The sequence below is a fragment of the Canis lupus genome, chromosome 10 (assembly GCF_011100685.1).
Source record: "Canis lupus familiaris isolate Mischka breed German Shepherd chromosome 10, alternate assembly UU_Cfam_GSD_1.0, whole genome shotgun sequence".
Taxonomy (NCBI): domain Eukaryota; kingdom Metazoa; phylum Chordata; class Mammalia; order Carnivora; family Canidae; genus Canis; species Canis lupus.
The window spans coordinates 44,246,217-44,261,845 of NC_049231.1; the positions used below are offsets into that span (position 1 = coordinate 44,246,217).

At 35.0% G+C, this 15,629-nt stretch overlaps 1 protein-coding gene across 1 annotated transcript in view; it reads left to right on the forward strand.

Annotated features, from left to right (window-relative positions):
* Nucleotides 1-15,629, forward strand: part of REV1 (REV1 DNA directed polymerase) — a 96,453-nt gene that overhangs the window by 47,740 nt on the left and 33,084 nt on the right. The window contains 4 exon segments of the mRNA XM_038551017.1: nucleotides 3,832-4,000; nucleotides 7,716-7,868; nucleotides 11,303-12,012; nucleotides 14,518-14,625. Of these exon segments, the coding sequence (XP_038406945.1) occupies nucleotides 3,832-4,000; nucleotides 7,716-7,868; nucleotides 11,303-12,012; nucleotides 14,518-14,625 (1,140 nt within the window).

The window sequence follows — 15,629 nt, forward strand, 5'->3', positions numbered from 1 at the left end:
TGGTTATTAAATCTCTACAGGCTCTTTTAGTTCTGACATTCTCTAGAGGGTAACATCAGTTGTAAAGATTTGGGGGATAAAATGTCTCTGAATAGTTTTTTGTTTTGTTGGATTTTTCATTTTCTTCTTTTGTTCTTGCTAATACATTAAGGACTTTCTTGAAGGAAAAGGTACTGGAGGGTGGGCAACAAGATGATTTAAAGGTGGGATTATGAATTGAAAAATGTAATGATCTATAGGTAGAGAAAAGCCTCAGACATGGAGTTTTTACCTTCTTTCTGCTTTTGGGGTAAGAGATGATAACATAATAATGCTGGTAATAGGTGACACATAATTCTTACTTTGAGCATGGCACTTTTCTTAGCAATTTATAATTTTAGCTCTTAATCCCATAACAGCCCTCTGAGACACTATTATTATCAGTTTACATATGAGAAAAGTGAGGCCCTGGAAAGTTAAGTAACTTGCTTGAGGTCCACAATTTAGCAAGGGATTGAGCTAGGATTTGTGCCCACTCGATCCTCGATCTTGCTCTGGACCCTGTGCTATATGGCCTAATATGTTGAGTTACTGAGTAAATGTTTTGAAAATAGACATGGTAATACGACTCACACTCCACTTTTACTAGAGGGGTGAAAACCCCAGGCAGGAGGCTTTGATGCATGGGAGATACCAGTAAATTCAGTAAATGTGTACTGAACACCTGCTTTGTGGCAGACATAATGTAAGTGAATAAAACAGACAAGGTTCCTGCCCTCCAGGAGCACGTGCTCAAGGGGGAAATCTAACAACAAACAAATAGGGTAATTTCAAGTTGTTACTGGTAGTACGAAGAAAATTACCTGGTGTAGTAGATTGGAGGGATGGGGTTACACAAAGCTTAGTGTCATAGAGGTTTCATGGGGTTGGATACTGTCTCCCAAACATTTTTCTCTACTTAGCCCACATCTGCTGAATTTAAGGAGCGTGTTAAACACAAAAATGAATTTATTGTGCAAATCTTCAGAGCTGTTGTTTATATTCTTTTGAACTTGTAATGTGGAAGTATGTTCTGTTGCTTGAAGAAATAGAGCCAGAGAGAAATACTGTTTTAAAAATATCAAAAAGCTATAAAAGTGAGGGCAGCCACCAGCCACCATGCACGCCAGGCTGTTGGGGCTGGTGGAGTGGTTCCTGGCTGCTGTCCTTGGCGCATTAAATGGCAGTTCTGTGTTTGAAAAGTTAGGGCTACCATGTGTCAGCATATGTGTTGTCTTCTACCATTTTTTGTATAGGGCTGGATCCTCAAGTCATACAATGCTTTAAAGGAGTTCTGCTGTCATTATAATTTATAATAACAACAGTTTTTACATTGAGTACTTTCTATGTGCCAGGCTTATTTATTTGTAAAGAGGAGAAAGCTTTAAGGAGTTAAGTCCTTTTTCAAAGTAATACATCCAAAGAATGTTAAAGCCAAGATTAAATCCAGGTTGGTCTGACACCAGATTTCATGTAATCTTACCTTTTAACTAGATTGGTTTTTATGGTCCACTTCACACTGAAGAATATGTACGAGTTTGCAAAGTGAACTTCAAGGAGCCTCCTTAATTTCATCCAGTAGGCCAGTAAATTGTCCAGGTTTTCCAGTTCCAAATTTCTGCAGTAATTTGATTTCAGAGAGCAAGTAGTAGAGGGGACAGTGCTTTTACAAGTATGCGTAAACAAAGGTAATGTTTTCTGTCAGCCTGTTTCCTATTTAAATCATTGAATACAATTAGAATTGGTTGAGGAAAGTTGTGGATTAACTTGTAAATACTTTTTTTTGCGTTTCCTTGCTTTTTATTGGATTTGGCGTCTGTTCATATTATGTTGTATCTAGCCTTTGAATTGGTACTTAATACTATTGTGTCAGCCAAATTTTGTAATCTTTAGGGTAAGAAAATAAGTAAACTATAGATTTTCGACTGGCTAGCTGTTTAATTTCCACAGTTTTACATTAAATCATTGTGATGCTCAAGTTTTTGTGATTCCCTAACTCCTGGAAACCTTATGAATTCTGAGTTAATTTTATTTAAAAGTTGTTTTCATTCCCCTTTTTAGTCCACTGTTGAGTTTGGTAAACACTAGCCGCATGTGTTAATAAGCACTTGAAATGTGGCTGGTCTAAATTGACAAATGTTGTAAATGTAAAATACACGCTGGAGTATAAACAGAGTAATGTGAAATATCCCAGGTTTTTGTGTTGCTTACATGTTGAAGATGTTGAAGTGATGATTTGGATCTGTGAGATTAAAAATATTATTAAAATTAATTTTACCTTTTATTCTGTTTTGTGAGTTTACTAGAAAATTTTAAATTACAGTGACTTGTATTTATGGTTCACATTATATTTGTATTGAGCAGTGCCAGTGCAATCAGTAACATCAAATGAATTGTATACCATAAGAATTTACCAAGACTCGACCAACCTGTCAACATTGTCTGAATGTTCTAAATATATCTTGTTAGTTTTTTTCTGATTCTAAAAACTAAAACTCCCCTAGTTACATAGTTAGTTTTTTTTCTGATTCTAAAAACTAAAACTCCCCTAGTTACATAGTTACTATAATAAAAGTGTTTATTTAAATACTTAGACCTGTATTGCTTAGACTTAAGATAAATCTGTTGGTTGGATAACAAAGTATCCTCCTGTGATGTCCCCCCAGGGTATAGCTGTTTTGAGGAAGGTGTAATTTAGAGCTTTCATTAGAATAATTAGGTTGGAAGAAACAAACTATTGAAAATAATTAGTTTAATGTGATGTTAGTAATACTGGTCATAACTTCAGTGAGTCAGACTTTTTATGCAAAAGCATAAACCATACTGATTGTTGTTTAAGATATTTTTCTATAGTTTTATTAAAAAATAATTTCAGAGATGGGAGCAGGGAAAAATAATTTTTTTTGGGGGGGGGGGGGAATGATTTGAAACAAAACCGAAAAAGATGTTTCTTTTTCTGTGATTTTTTTTTTTTTAATTGGTGAACTTTATTTTTTGGCTTTGGTGCAAGTTCATATTGAGAAACTGAGTAAGATTATCTTCTTATATTTTCTTTTTTTTTTTTTAAAGAATTTATTTTTTTAATTTTTATTTATTTATGATAGTCACAGAGAGAGAGATAGAGGCAGAGACATAGGCAGAGGGAGAAGCAGGCTCCATGCACCGGGAGCCCGACGTGGGATTCGATCCCGAGTCTCCAGGATCGCGCCCTGGGCCAAAGGCAGGCGCCAAACCGCTGCGCCACCCAGGGATCCCTTTCTTATATTTTCTTAAATAAAAATAAAAATTATTAAGCTTCATAAGAGTAAAGTCTTTTAGTAGCCCTACAGTAAGTCTGTTTGTTCATAGTAAGTTATGAGTGGTTTATCTATCTACTATTGTATTATTCTGAAGGAGGTGTAGGATTAATTGGAATCTCTGCAAACTGATCTATAAATGATTTTATGGTAATTAATTTTTTAAAACATAAGATACCAATGTCAAGGTCATGTAGCTAAATATGGTCAGAAGTTTTAAAACATCTCTGTTATTAATATTTGTTTCATTACTTGAGGTCCCTGTCTGCTCTGGGCATCTCTTAGCAGTAGGTTTTTTTTGTTGGTGGAGTGTCTCTAGCAGGCAAGAGGATGTGCTAAAGCAGCATAGCCTTATTTATCACTTTGTGATTTACCTCTCAATTTTGTTTACTGGGAACACAGCCCAGGAGGAAGTGGATCAGTGATAGATTCTTTAAGTTGGGCTTTATAAGGGGTTATTCAGTTAGGGCTTAACATATATAAAACTCTTAACATTATTTTAATATTAATTTTACAGATCCTTCTGCTGAGGAATTGAGAAAGCTAATGATGTTGCATGGAGGCCAATACCATGTGTATTATTCCAGATCCAAAACAACACACATTATTGCCACAAATCTTCCCAATGCCAAAATTAAAGAATTAAAGGGGGAAAAAGTAATTCGGCCAGAATGGATTGTGGAAAGGTAAGGTTTAATTTTTTAATTAAATTTTAAAAAGTTTTTAAAATTGGAATGCTTTTTATTTATATTATAAACACCTCACTTACATTGCCTCTTAAGGTTGAAAAATAATGTCTTAAACTGTTGTACTCTTTAACCTCACATTGATAATTTAGGTAACCTAATATGTTAGTGTTCTTGCATCCTCAGCTACCAGGAGTTAGGGGCGATGACTCAGGTAAGCAGCAGGAAGCAGTGATGGGAAGGGATTGGCTAAACATGGTGTTCGTTCAGAAAATGTTTATACATCTCTGATGGGCTCTGTACTTGGGAAATATCAGTAAAGTAAATAAAGATCCTTTCCCTACCTCTTGGAGTTTATGTACTACTGAAGAAAACATAAAGTAATATTCTTAGTATATAAGTAAATTATATGTTAAGAGTTAATACATGCTAAGGGAAAAAAAGAAGAGCCAGGGTATTGGACCTGGTGTACTAGAAGAGAAGGGACAGAGAGGAAGAGCAATTTGCAGTATTATTAATATCTGTTTTTCAGTTACATTATTGTTCTTTGTTGTTGGTTTAGAACTGATGTCATAAATCAGAGGTGATTCATACTAACTCTCTAAATTTAATTTGTCATCTGATGAGCCATAACTTAAGTGATTTATATTTTAAGTGATACATAATACATATAAGTAATTGATAGATTTACGAAAGTTCAAAGTGAAGATATTAAAATTCTCATTTTTAAAAGAAGGCTTAATATTGATATGCTGTGATTAGGTGAGAACTGTTAATTTGTTCAAACTATCCAGCACAGTGCCTGGCACATTGTTAGATACATAATATATAAGAAGTTCTTTTCTAATTTTATTTTTATTCTATGAACATTATTAAGTATTAGAAAATTAATTCCAAAATGACAAAACTGCATTTTTAAAAAGTGCATTTGGCTTTCAGAAAACCAAATGTATCTTACAGATTAAGGGTTTTTGAAACCTTGGGGGATTAAGTTGACAGTTCATCCCTGGAACATCTTACTGATTTCCTTTTGCTGTTTTCTTGTGATTTATCCTTTCATTACGTAGGACCAATCAATATGACTTTTAGCTATGTATCTCCTTAAAAAGGGAAGTGTGCAGTTTTCAGTATAAGAAGTTAGTATCATTCCAGAGTTGGGCTGTGTGTGTATTGTCATGTACAGACAATCCTATCATCATGTTAGGGCTAGCATTGGATCTGAAAATATTAATCTGACTTTGGAGGGAATGGTGGAGATTCAAAGATAGTAGGAAAGTGGACTGAAAAGGGTGCTCGGTGGGTAGAACTTGATTTACTTAGAAAATGTAGTTTTCATTATAGCTGTTTTTGTTTTGTTTTGTTTTTCGTTTTAATACTTGCATTTCCTTCTTACCCTGAATGCAATTAGAGAATACAATTGAAAAAGCAACTTAAGGTAGTTATAAGTTTTAAAGTTTACCTGAATGGATTTTATTTCAGATTGAAGTCAGGCTTAATCATTTATTTTTAAATAACTGACGTGATTTTGGACATCCTGATTATATGGCCTGTTTGCTTCATTTTATATATGAGAAGGCAAAGCTACTAAGGCTGACTTGCCCAGAAACATCAGGATTTCAGAATCCAGATTTTCCTGACTCCTGTTTGGGTCTGCTCTTTGCCATTTAATTAAGCTTATTATAGATGAATTGGCCTATGTGGAAATGGATCAGCCTGGGCATACATCTTAATATATAAAACAAATGCCTAATGTCTACACGTCTTAGCATGGAGTCCTTTTGGGAAACCACAGTACTGTTTTCTTTCATACTCTAATCCCAATCTTGTTCATCTTGTCTTAGTAGTGTTTTGATGAGATTTTATTATACTTAAAATTTTAGGGACGCCTGGGTGGGTTAGCAGTTTAGCGCCTGCCTTTGGCCCAGGGCAAGGTCCTGGAGTCCCAGGATTGAGTCCCACATCGGGCTCCCTGCATGGAGCCTGCTTCTCCCTCTGCCTATGTCTCTGCCTCTCTCTGTGTGTCTCTCATGAATAAATAAAATCTAAAAAAAATAAAAAATTAAAAAATAAACATTATTTTAGTTACTTAATGGATGATACATGACATTCTTTTCTTTGTTTTTCCTGTTTTTAGTTAGAGGAGTTTAAAAAGCAGCTATACCACTTTTGAGTGTGTAGGGTGATAGCTTTGCTTTGATTAGAATTCCCTGATGTCTGTCTGTGTATCATTAGACCAGAGTTAATGTGGGGGGAAGTCCTTTAAGGGAGAAGCCTGTGTGCATTAGGTTTAGGTATGAGATTATTTTACTAAAAATTTTGCCTTGTGTATTGTAAGTCAGGGATTTTAAAATTTTTGTCATAATCCTTTTCTTCAGATAATTTAATGACATTTGAACGATAGAATAGTTAATGAGGAGCTGCAGTGATTCACACCACTGCCTCATCAAGCCTGGCAATGCCATGGAGCACAGTTTAAAAACACTGTCCTCAGTTATTAAAGGCTGATTTTGTTTGTTTTGTGTTGAGTGTTTTATAGCAGGGGACCCTGCCTCCTATGGTTAGGTTCCCACACAGGTCTATTGGCAGCGTGAGTTGATGATTGTTGCAGTTCCATGGCCGGCTCATCGGGATCTCCTGGTGGGGGTGCCTGGTTCCCAATCAGATCTGCCCTTTCTTTTTAAGCTCCCAAACTATAATATGTTAGTACGTTTGTTAGGTACTTATGATACTACAAAGAGCTCATACTTCATATGGGCTAAAATGTTGTTTCTAATTACATTTACTACTAAGATCAGTGCTTATTCAACTCACTTAAGTAAAAGTTGTGATTTCATCTCTTTTTTTTTTTCATTTCTCTTGTGTTTTTTATATCTTGCCTCAATTTATTCTTCATAGAAAATATGTTTGATTCTAGTTTCTAGTATAGATTTGGCTTTTATTTTTAAATTGGTGTTATTTACATTTCTCTCTCACAGTGCTATAGAGTTCTTCTAAAACTATTTTTACTCGACTAGCTAGCCAACAGACACATTTCAGACTTTCCCCCAGGTTACTTGTAGGTAATACTGTATCAGAAAGTATATTCTCTGTCTTCAGGTTCTCAAGAATGAATAGTTTACTCTCAGTATCTGTAGTAAACAAACATTCCATACTCTGTAGGAGAAAGGGCAAGAAGTTGTATACATTTTTTCATAGTAAACAAACATTCCATACTCTGTAGGAGAAAGGGCAAGAAGTTGTATACATTTTTTCATACTTGTTTATTTCCTTTCCTGAGCTCATAGTGTAGAAATTGGAAATCCTCATCCATTTTAGTTATTCTGGAAATACTTAGTATGTAAGATGAGCTTTGAGAAAGTCTTGATAATTCTATGTGAATTGTTTGGGAACTGTGGTAAATATTAAAAGCATGATGGTTAAAATATTGACTAGTCATAAGACTCCATGCATGCAGTTTTGTCATCCTACTCTGCAGTTACTTATTTTCCCCTCAGATTTTTGGCCACTAACTTTTAGAAGTTCACATGTATGTCTCTGCATGAGTAGAATGTCTTATTCTTAGAGCCACAAACACGGAGGGCGATGAACTAAACTAGGTAAATAGGTGGCTCGTTTTTGGTGAAAAGCTCCTATTATTCAGAACAAAAATTATTTTCATGAAGCTTATTTTCCCAAAGTATTGAACTCTTAAATTAGTGTTACTTTTTTGTTTCAGCATCAAGGCTGGACGACTGCTGTCCTGCATTCCCTATCAGCTGTACAGCAAGCAGTCCAACATGCAGAAAGGTCTCAACTTTAATCCTGCATGCAAAGCTGAGGAACCTGTGCCAGGTCCAAGCAGTGTAGCCAAACAGCTCAACAACAGGGTGTAAGTTTGTCTACATTGGAGAGTGTTGCAAAGCTGGGTTTTAGCAGTGGGTATAGCCTCTGCTTTGCTGAGATAGAAACAAACACAAAAACCTGGCCATTCATGTGTATTAAACATGTTTAAAATATGTGTGTAGGTATCTTGTCAAAAAATTATTTTTACTGTGAAAGTTTCATAAACAAAATGTAAATAAGAAAGCTTTTCCAGGGATCCTTGGGTGGCTCAGTGGTTAGCGCTGCCGTCAGCCCAGGGCGTGATCCTGGAGACCTGGGATGGAGTCCCACATCAGGCTCCCTGCATGGAGCCTGCTTCTCCCTCTGCCTGTGTCTCTGCTTCTCTCTCTCCCTGTATCTCTCATGAATAAATAAATAAAATCTTAAAAAAAAAAAAAAAGAAAGAAAGCTTTTCCAGGGGCACCTGGGTGGTTCAGTGGTTGATCATCTGCCTTTGGCTCAGGGTGTGATCCCAGGGTCTCGGGATTGAGTCCTGCATCAGGTTCCCCACAGGAAGGCTGCTTCTCCCTCTGCCTGTGTCTCTGCCTCTCCCTCTGTGTGTCTCATGAATAAATAAATAAAATCTTAAAAAAAAAAAAAAAAAAAAGAAGGCTTTTCCAGTTGTTGTAGATTCCCATGTAAACTAATGAATCTTGGGATGCCTGGGTGGCTCAGCAGTTGAGCGTCTGCCTTCTGCTCAGGTCGTGATCATGGGTCTGGGGATCAAGTCCCACATCGGGCTCCCTGCCAGGAGCCCGCTTCTCCCCCTGCATGTGTGTCTGCTTCTCTCTCTGTGTCTCTCTTATTTATTTATGAATAAATAAAATAGTTTTTTTAAAAATAAACTAATGAATCTGAAGTTATTAGAAGTAAAATTTCCCATGGATTTTCCTGAAAGTAATTATTTCTACGGAAGTAATTTGCTGTGGAATGTTGCTTTCTCAAAAAACTGAACTAACTATGCCGGGTATACTTTTGTTGTGTGGTCTAAACATATGGAAAATGTTAACATTTCTAGGTGGTTTTTGAAAAATTCCAAATTCATAGCCATTTTACATATGTAAATATTTTTATAATGGTAAAAATTTACAGTTAGAGAGTTAGAGGTAACTCTAGACTTGAGTCTAGACTTGAGTCCATGTGACAGGTTTTTAAAAAATATTAAGCTTTAATTGCAATAATCTTGGGTAAAGTGGTTTCATGATTAATTGGTGTGTTGACTTAACATATATGTCAGGTGGTTCATTATCATTAGCCTTCCCCTTATTTATTAAATTGCTTGCTTTGGGAGTATATATATATATTTTTTTAAAAGGCCAGGAGTCTAATTAACCTGTGGAGATCCAGTGTCACCACCTTCCATAGTTTTTGTTGTTATTTGTTTTTTAGCGTGTGTTCATTTATAAGCATATTCACATTTTTCACATTACATGATACTTTTGATTTTTTTAGTAACATCAAGATGCACAACAAATAATATCAGAAAATGTTTCTGAACGTACTTGATATCTTTTTTCTTACCTGCACTAATAAAAATAGAAAGTAGGTGTGTTTTTTTTTTTAAATTCTTTGTGCCAGTTTTAGCAAGAATTTATCCTGATAGATTGTACTTTTTTTTTTTTTTAAGAGATGTTATTTATTTGAGAGAGAGTGAGAGTGAGCACAAGCAGGGGGAGAGGGAGAAGCAGACTCCCCACTGAGTGAGGAGCCTCATGCAGGGCTCAATCCCAGGATCCCAGAATCACAACCAGAGCCAAAGGCAGATGCCCAACCAAATGAGCGACCCAGGCTTCCCTAGATTTCACTTTTAATCCATATACACTGTTGCCTAATTAACATGTATCTACCAGTGATATATTTCCACTACACCTACTTTATGAATATCCATTTGTCTAGGCTGAAAAACCGAACCGCAGTACACAGTAAGAATATATATTAGCAGTGTGTTTCTTGCCAATATATGCAATTCTGTTGCATATGTTGCTAGTATACTTGGAAAGAATCTTTACTGTTTGTGACACAGAAAACTAGATGTCAGGCTTTTCTGATTTACTTCACTTTTGTTGCTCTCTGTGATCATTATTGTTTGGTATATTTAATACATTTTATAAATTCCTTTGAAATTCTTTTATGTGACTTCTTGTTCCCTTGTTTTCTCTTTATCTCAAGGGCCAGACATATAACAAATTAGGTTTTCTTTCCTTCCTCTTTTAATCGTTTCCTGTTGGTCGTCTCTTTCCCTTTCACTGGCATGATCATCTGTGAGGACTGGACCTAATCAGAGTTGGCTGTCATATTCCATAAGATGGTTCAAACAGACAGAGCCAACCCAGAAATGGGTGGTAATGTTTTGCATTCTACTCATGTTTGTGACTTCTCTGTGTGTTCAGGTTGCTATTACTAATATATCATGTTGGACTTTAGATTAAACCTGCTAATACTGTGGTAACCTCACCAATGCCTGGGGACCATATATCAGGCAACTTTCTCTGGAGCCTGAACTACTAACTGGATTAATGATGTGGGTATTTTTCTAAGTGGACTGAATTACAGTTCTGTAAATCAGGTTTTTGTATTTGTGAGATGACTTTTTTGAATGCAAATGAATTTTGTCTTTATAGCAAACATCTAGAGGAGTCACAATGTGAATTTAGCTAAATTTTGTCATAGGCCCTGCATTTATAAATTTGTCATCAGGGATCTTGGTCCAGATTGCCTTGGACCACCTTAGCATCTGAATACACTTTTCTTAGAGATTAAATGCCATTTTCTTGGTTAATAAGTGAGTGTCCTCATTTTTCTAGGTATTTTTTTTCCTGAATTACCCATACACATTAACCTGGTCCTTACTTTTTATTTACTAATGCAACAATTGGCCCCATTAATGGATTAGTACATAGAGTCTGTCAGTCTTCCTGAATGAAACTTAACTGGCCCTAGGATTGTAGCAGTATTGGATTTAATGTGTTGAACAGTGCCTTACATAAAACTAAAACTAGGAATAATAATTCAAATAAAGTTTCTTAATCCATTTTTATGGGAGCTATTTATACTGAGTCCCATAATTTATTAACTCCCTAGGAAATGGCAGACACTGTGCCTCCAACTGGATATTTAGAGATTACAGATTCCATTTAATTTTTAGTGGGAAAAATAATTAAAAATAGTTCTTATTTTTCTTCAGTCTAAGATTCCATTGTATTTCTTCTTTGGGAGTAAACCCTTAAGAGACTGTTTATATTCTAGAATTTTCCTAGTTACCTTGCTACTTTGGTTTAGCTAAGAATTATCTTTTGTTGAAAGAGAAAGAATATAAAATTCATGGCTTAATTTTTCAGAGAAATCTTGAAGTGCATATCACTAAGACCATGTTTACATTAAAAATTGTTTTAGCCTGAAAGTCACACATTAATTGAAATTAAATCTTCTTTCCTGCTGTAGAAATCACATAATTAAGAAGATTGAGACAGAAAATGAAGTCAAAGTCAATGGAATGAACAGTTGGAATGAAGAAGATGCAAATAATGATTTTAGTTTAACAGAGCTAGAGCAGATCTTTCCAGGAAGGAAACAAAATGGAATTCCGCATCACAGAGACAGCGCTGCCATTTTTAATGGACACACTCCTAGCTCTAATGGTGCCTTAAAGACGCAGGATTGCTTGGTGCCCATGGGCAACAGTGTTGCCAGCAGGCTTTCTTCAGACTTCACCCAGGAGGAGGAGCAGGCTGAGAAGAATAGCACTGACTTCAGAGACTGCATCGTGCAGCAGTTCCAACAAAGCACTAGAAACACAGATACCGTGCGGAATCCACACAGAACTAATTCCTTCTCCTTATCATCTTTGCACAGTAACACTAAAATAAACGGTGCTCACCACTCTGCTGTTCAGGGGCCTTCAAGCACAAAAAGCACTTCTTCAGTACCTACTCTTAGCAAGGCAGCACCTTTAGTGCCATCCAAACCCTCAGATTGCAATTTTATTTCAGATTTCTATTCCCGCTCAAGACTGCATCACATATCAATGTGGAAGTGTGAATTGACTGAATTTGTCAATACCCTGCAAAGACAAAGTAGTGGTGTCTTTCCAGGAAGGGAAAAATTAAAAAAAATGAAAACAGGCAGGTCTACACTTGTTGTAACTGACACAGGTAGATACTTACTAAAATTGTTTTCTTAAGAAACAATCATGCTTGACCATTTTGTTCTTGAGCTGTCATTGGTATTCTGATCAATACTAAGCTCTCATATAAGTCTTTAGGAATATCGGGTTATGTAAGTTATAGTAAACATAGCAGATTATAGAAAGCTTTCTTATTTATTAAAGTATTTTCTTACAAATTTAGATTTAAATGTGGCTAACTGAATATTTTTAGGTAATTTAAATAGTAACAAGGTTGAGATTCTGAGCATTCATATGTAGACCTTTTCAGTTGTGGAAGTTTTGAAATGTGTGAAGTATTACATGTATTATATTCAGTGCATAAACTCCTGTAAGAATAAATTGGTTTGGCAAGAATAACTGTTAATTCCAGAAGCTGGCATCTTAATGATTTTTAAATTATTAAATAACTGACATAATAGCTATTGTAATTATAGTGGTAAACTTGTAGTGAGATTAAGTATTTTCACATAAAAGTAGATGGGTTATTGTATTTTGTTTTTTTTTTAATACTTGTTTTCAAAAGCGAACAAAACCAATGACAGGCTATATTTCTGTGCAGTCATTATCAAGAGTATCTGCTTTGAGGTTTTAGATGTTTTTTACAGAATATACAGTTTTGTTTTGTTTTTTAGAGAGAGATCTCAGAGATTATCTAATACTACCCTTTACCTTAACAGCCATGGAAACTGAGGTACAGAGGGAAGCTCATGGTTTTGTCCTAGAAAGTGATAGATCTTCTCCATGTGGTGTTTTTCTGTTATGTTTGTTGTGTTTGATGTATTCCTAAATGCTTTGTTACTTATGAAATATTTTAGAATGATGTTATAGGTATTTGATTATCCACACATCATCCCTTGACCTTACATGGTAAAGGTCATTTAATTTTGAAAGCTTCAAAGAACTATTACAAATTAGTTTCATGAGTGGGAATAAAGTGATTAATTTTATATTGAATGAAAGCATTCAGTAGGTATATGGTATATATGTTCTGTACTATATGAATGTTTAAAGCAGTTATTTTGGGTTGTTTACATTATGTGTATATAATACTTCAGAAGAATTATAAGATTTATTTTACAGATCATTTCTTGAGATAATGTAGAGGGTAGCAAGGAAGTTCATGGTTTTGGAGCTTGATAACATAGCCTGAATCTAAATCCTGGCTCTGCCGCTCTTATCCTGCAGGACCATGGGCCAGTTAGTTCACCTCTCTGGGTCTCAGTTTCCTCTTCACGGTAGAGTGGTAGGTAGTCCCTGCTGCTCACCTCATGGGCTTCTAAGCTTAGGGAAGATAACATGAACAAAGGCTTGGTGCCTTGCACATAGTGAGAACTTGGTAAAAGCTTTCACAGTCAAAATGGAATAGTCTGGGCCTTTGGGGAGTAAGGATAAGTTTTTGGAAGCTTATTATGAAGATCTACCTTCAGTACTAGTATTCTTTATCAGCGAAAAATTCCTTTATGAGATTAGAACTTTATATAAGCTCAGGGTTCTAATTCCAAGACTTGTGTACCCTGGAGGGCCAGTGAATAGGGCTAAGGATGAAACTGATAAAGAGGAAAGCTCTAGTTGTGGCTGGATTGGTTAAAATAACCCTGCTAAATCAAAATACGCAGCCCAGGGTGATTGATTAGAAGGTAGGGTCCTTAGGAGAGGACACTCACCTTTATCTTCTTGAAAGTGGCATATATACTTCAGACCTGACTTTTAATAATGTTTAATGGCTTAAGGAGGAAAGTTTATATACATTATGTATATATACAAATTCATATGTAGATTTTTGTTTTATAGACTTTTCTAAATACATCTAGGATATCAGTGTGATGGCTTGAGAGCTCAAATCAGACTGCCTGGGGTTGATTACCAGCTCAGCCTCTTACTGGCTGCATAACATAATTATTAACAAATCATAATAGTAATCTGTGAAATGGGCATAATAAGATTACTTATCTCAGCATTGGTGTGGGAATTTAAATACACGTCTTAAAACAGTACATGATACCTACCAAACAATAACAGTGGGAAATTATACTGTTTTGTTTTTGTTTTTGTTTTTAATCAAGGAATGTTTGTAGACTACATGGAATACTGGTCATTTAAAGTTACTTAGCTCCAAGTGTAACTAAATATATGAAAACACCTTTATACACTTTAATAAAATATTGAGCACACAGAAATAACTTTAAGATAAGTATTTAGCTATACGTTCGATTAAAAACTTAATTATTAGAATTCAGATTAGGAAAATATGGTATCTTCATAATTGGTTTCAAATTATGTTTGGAAACTGTCTATCTCTGAATTACTTTTAGAACCAAAGAAACAAATTTGACCTCTCTTGAAAATAATCTGTAATAGAGTCTATATATTTTTGGAAACTTCATTCTAATTATAGGCACTTTAAAAATACAGTTTCTAAAATTAACTAGACCTGATTTTTTGGAATACTAAAAATTAGTTTGGGGTTTGAACATTCTCTTTTTCCTTCTAGGAAATATGTCAGTATTGAGTTCACCCAGGCATCAGAGCTGTATAATGCATGTTGATATGGATTGCTTCTTTGTATCAGTGGGTATACGAAATAGACCAGATCTCAAAGGTCTGTATTCTTGTTTATATTTTAAGAAAATTAACATTATTGTAAATATATGTTCTAAAGGATCTAAAAATCTGCTTTAAGAAATACTTATTCTGGTTTTCCTTGGCAAAATAAATTTCTGCTTCCAACTTTTCTGGACTCAATTATCAAGAAAGATAAAAGGAAATTAGAAACATTTTTTTCTTCCTATAGAGTTCAGGTCTAGGGAATAATCTTCAGCTGAAGGATCTGTCATTCTAAGACTAATGTAGATTGGTACTGGGCATTTTCTGTATTTTTATATATATACTATTACTTTGTTATTAAATGGAAATTTTGTGGTAGCATATGGCTGCTACTTGGGTCACTGTGCTTTCTCTCTCTTGAATAAACTTGATTAACTGTCCTGATGCTACTGCATATTCCCACCTTTTGGTTAGAGAATAATTTTACATTATTGATTATTGCTAAGATATGCTGTCATCTTAGTTTTAATAGAATTTCAGGTATTTGTGAGTGAGGCAGTACTTTTAAAAATATTTATTCTGGATTTTTCAGTAGTTCTTTCTGTGCTTAAAGATGTAACTATTAGTGTTTTCTTTTGAGAGTCTAGTTTGTTCTTCCTTTAAGGAAAGCACAGAAGCTGCTCGGTTAATACCAGGGCTTTATTTTTGTCAGTAGCAGCTACTGCTTCAGCTTTGAAAGGAGCTTAGAATGTTGAAGAATTGAGCTTAGCCTGATGAGTCACTCTGATGCATTATTTTTTTTTATTCGTACAACACATGCATTCAGTAACATATATATTAATTATCTGTGCTGTTGCTTTAAGAATCTCTTGTAATTGAATGCACATACAAAGAAATGATAAATGAAAGATTTTATAACTAAACCAAAAATTGAAGGGGGACTGTGTTCTCACATTGGGTTACATAGTAGGTCAGATTGTGGTTGATTTGTTCCTTTTGCTTTGTAAAATTGAAAGATTAGTTTAAATGTTACCTTTTCTGATATGAAATATAAAAAAT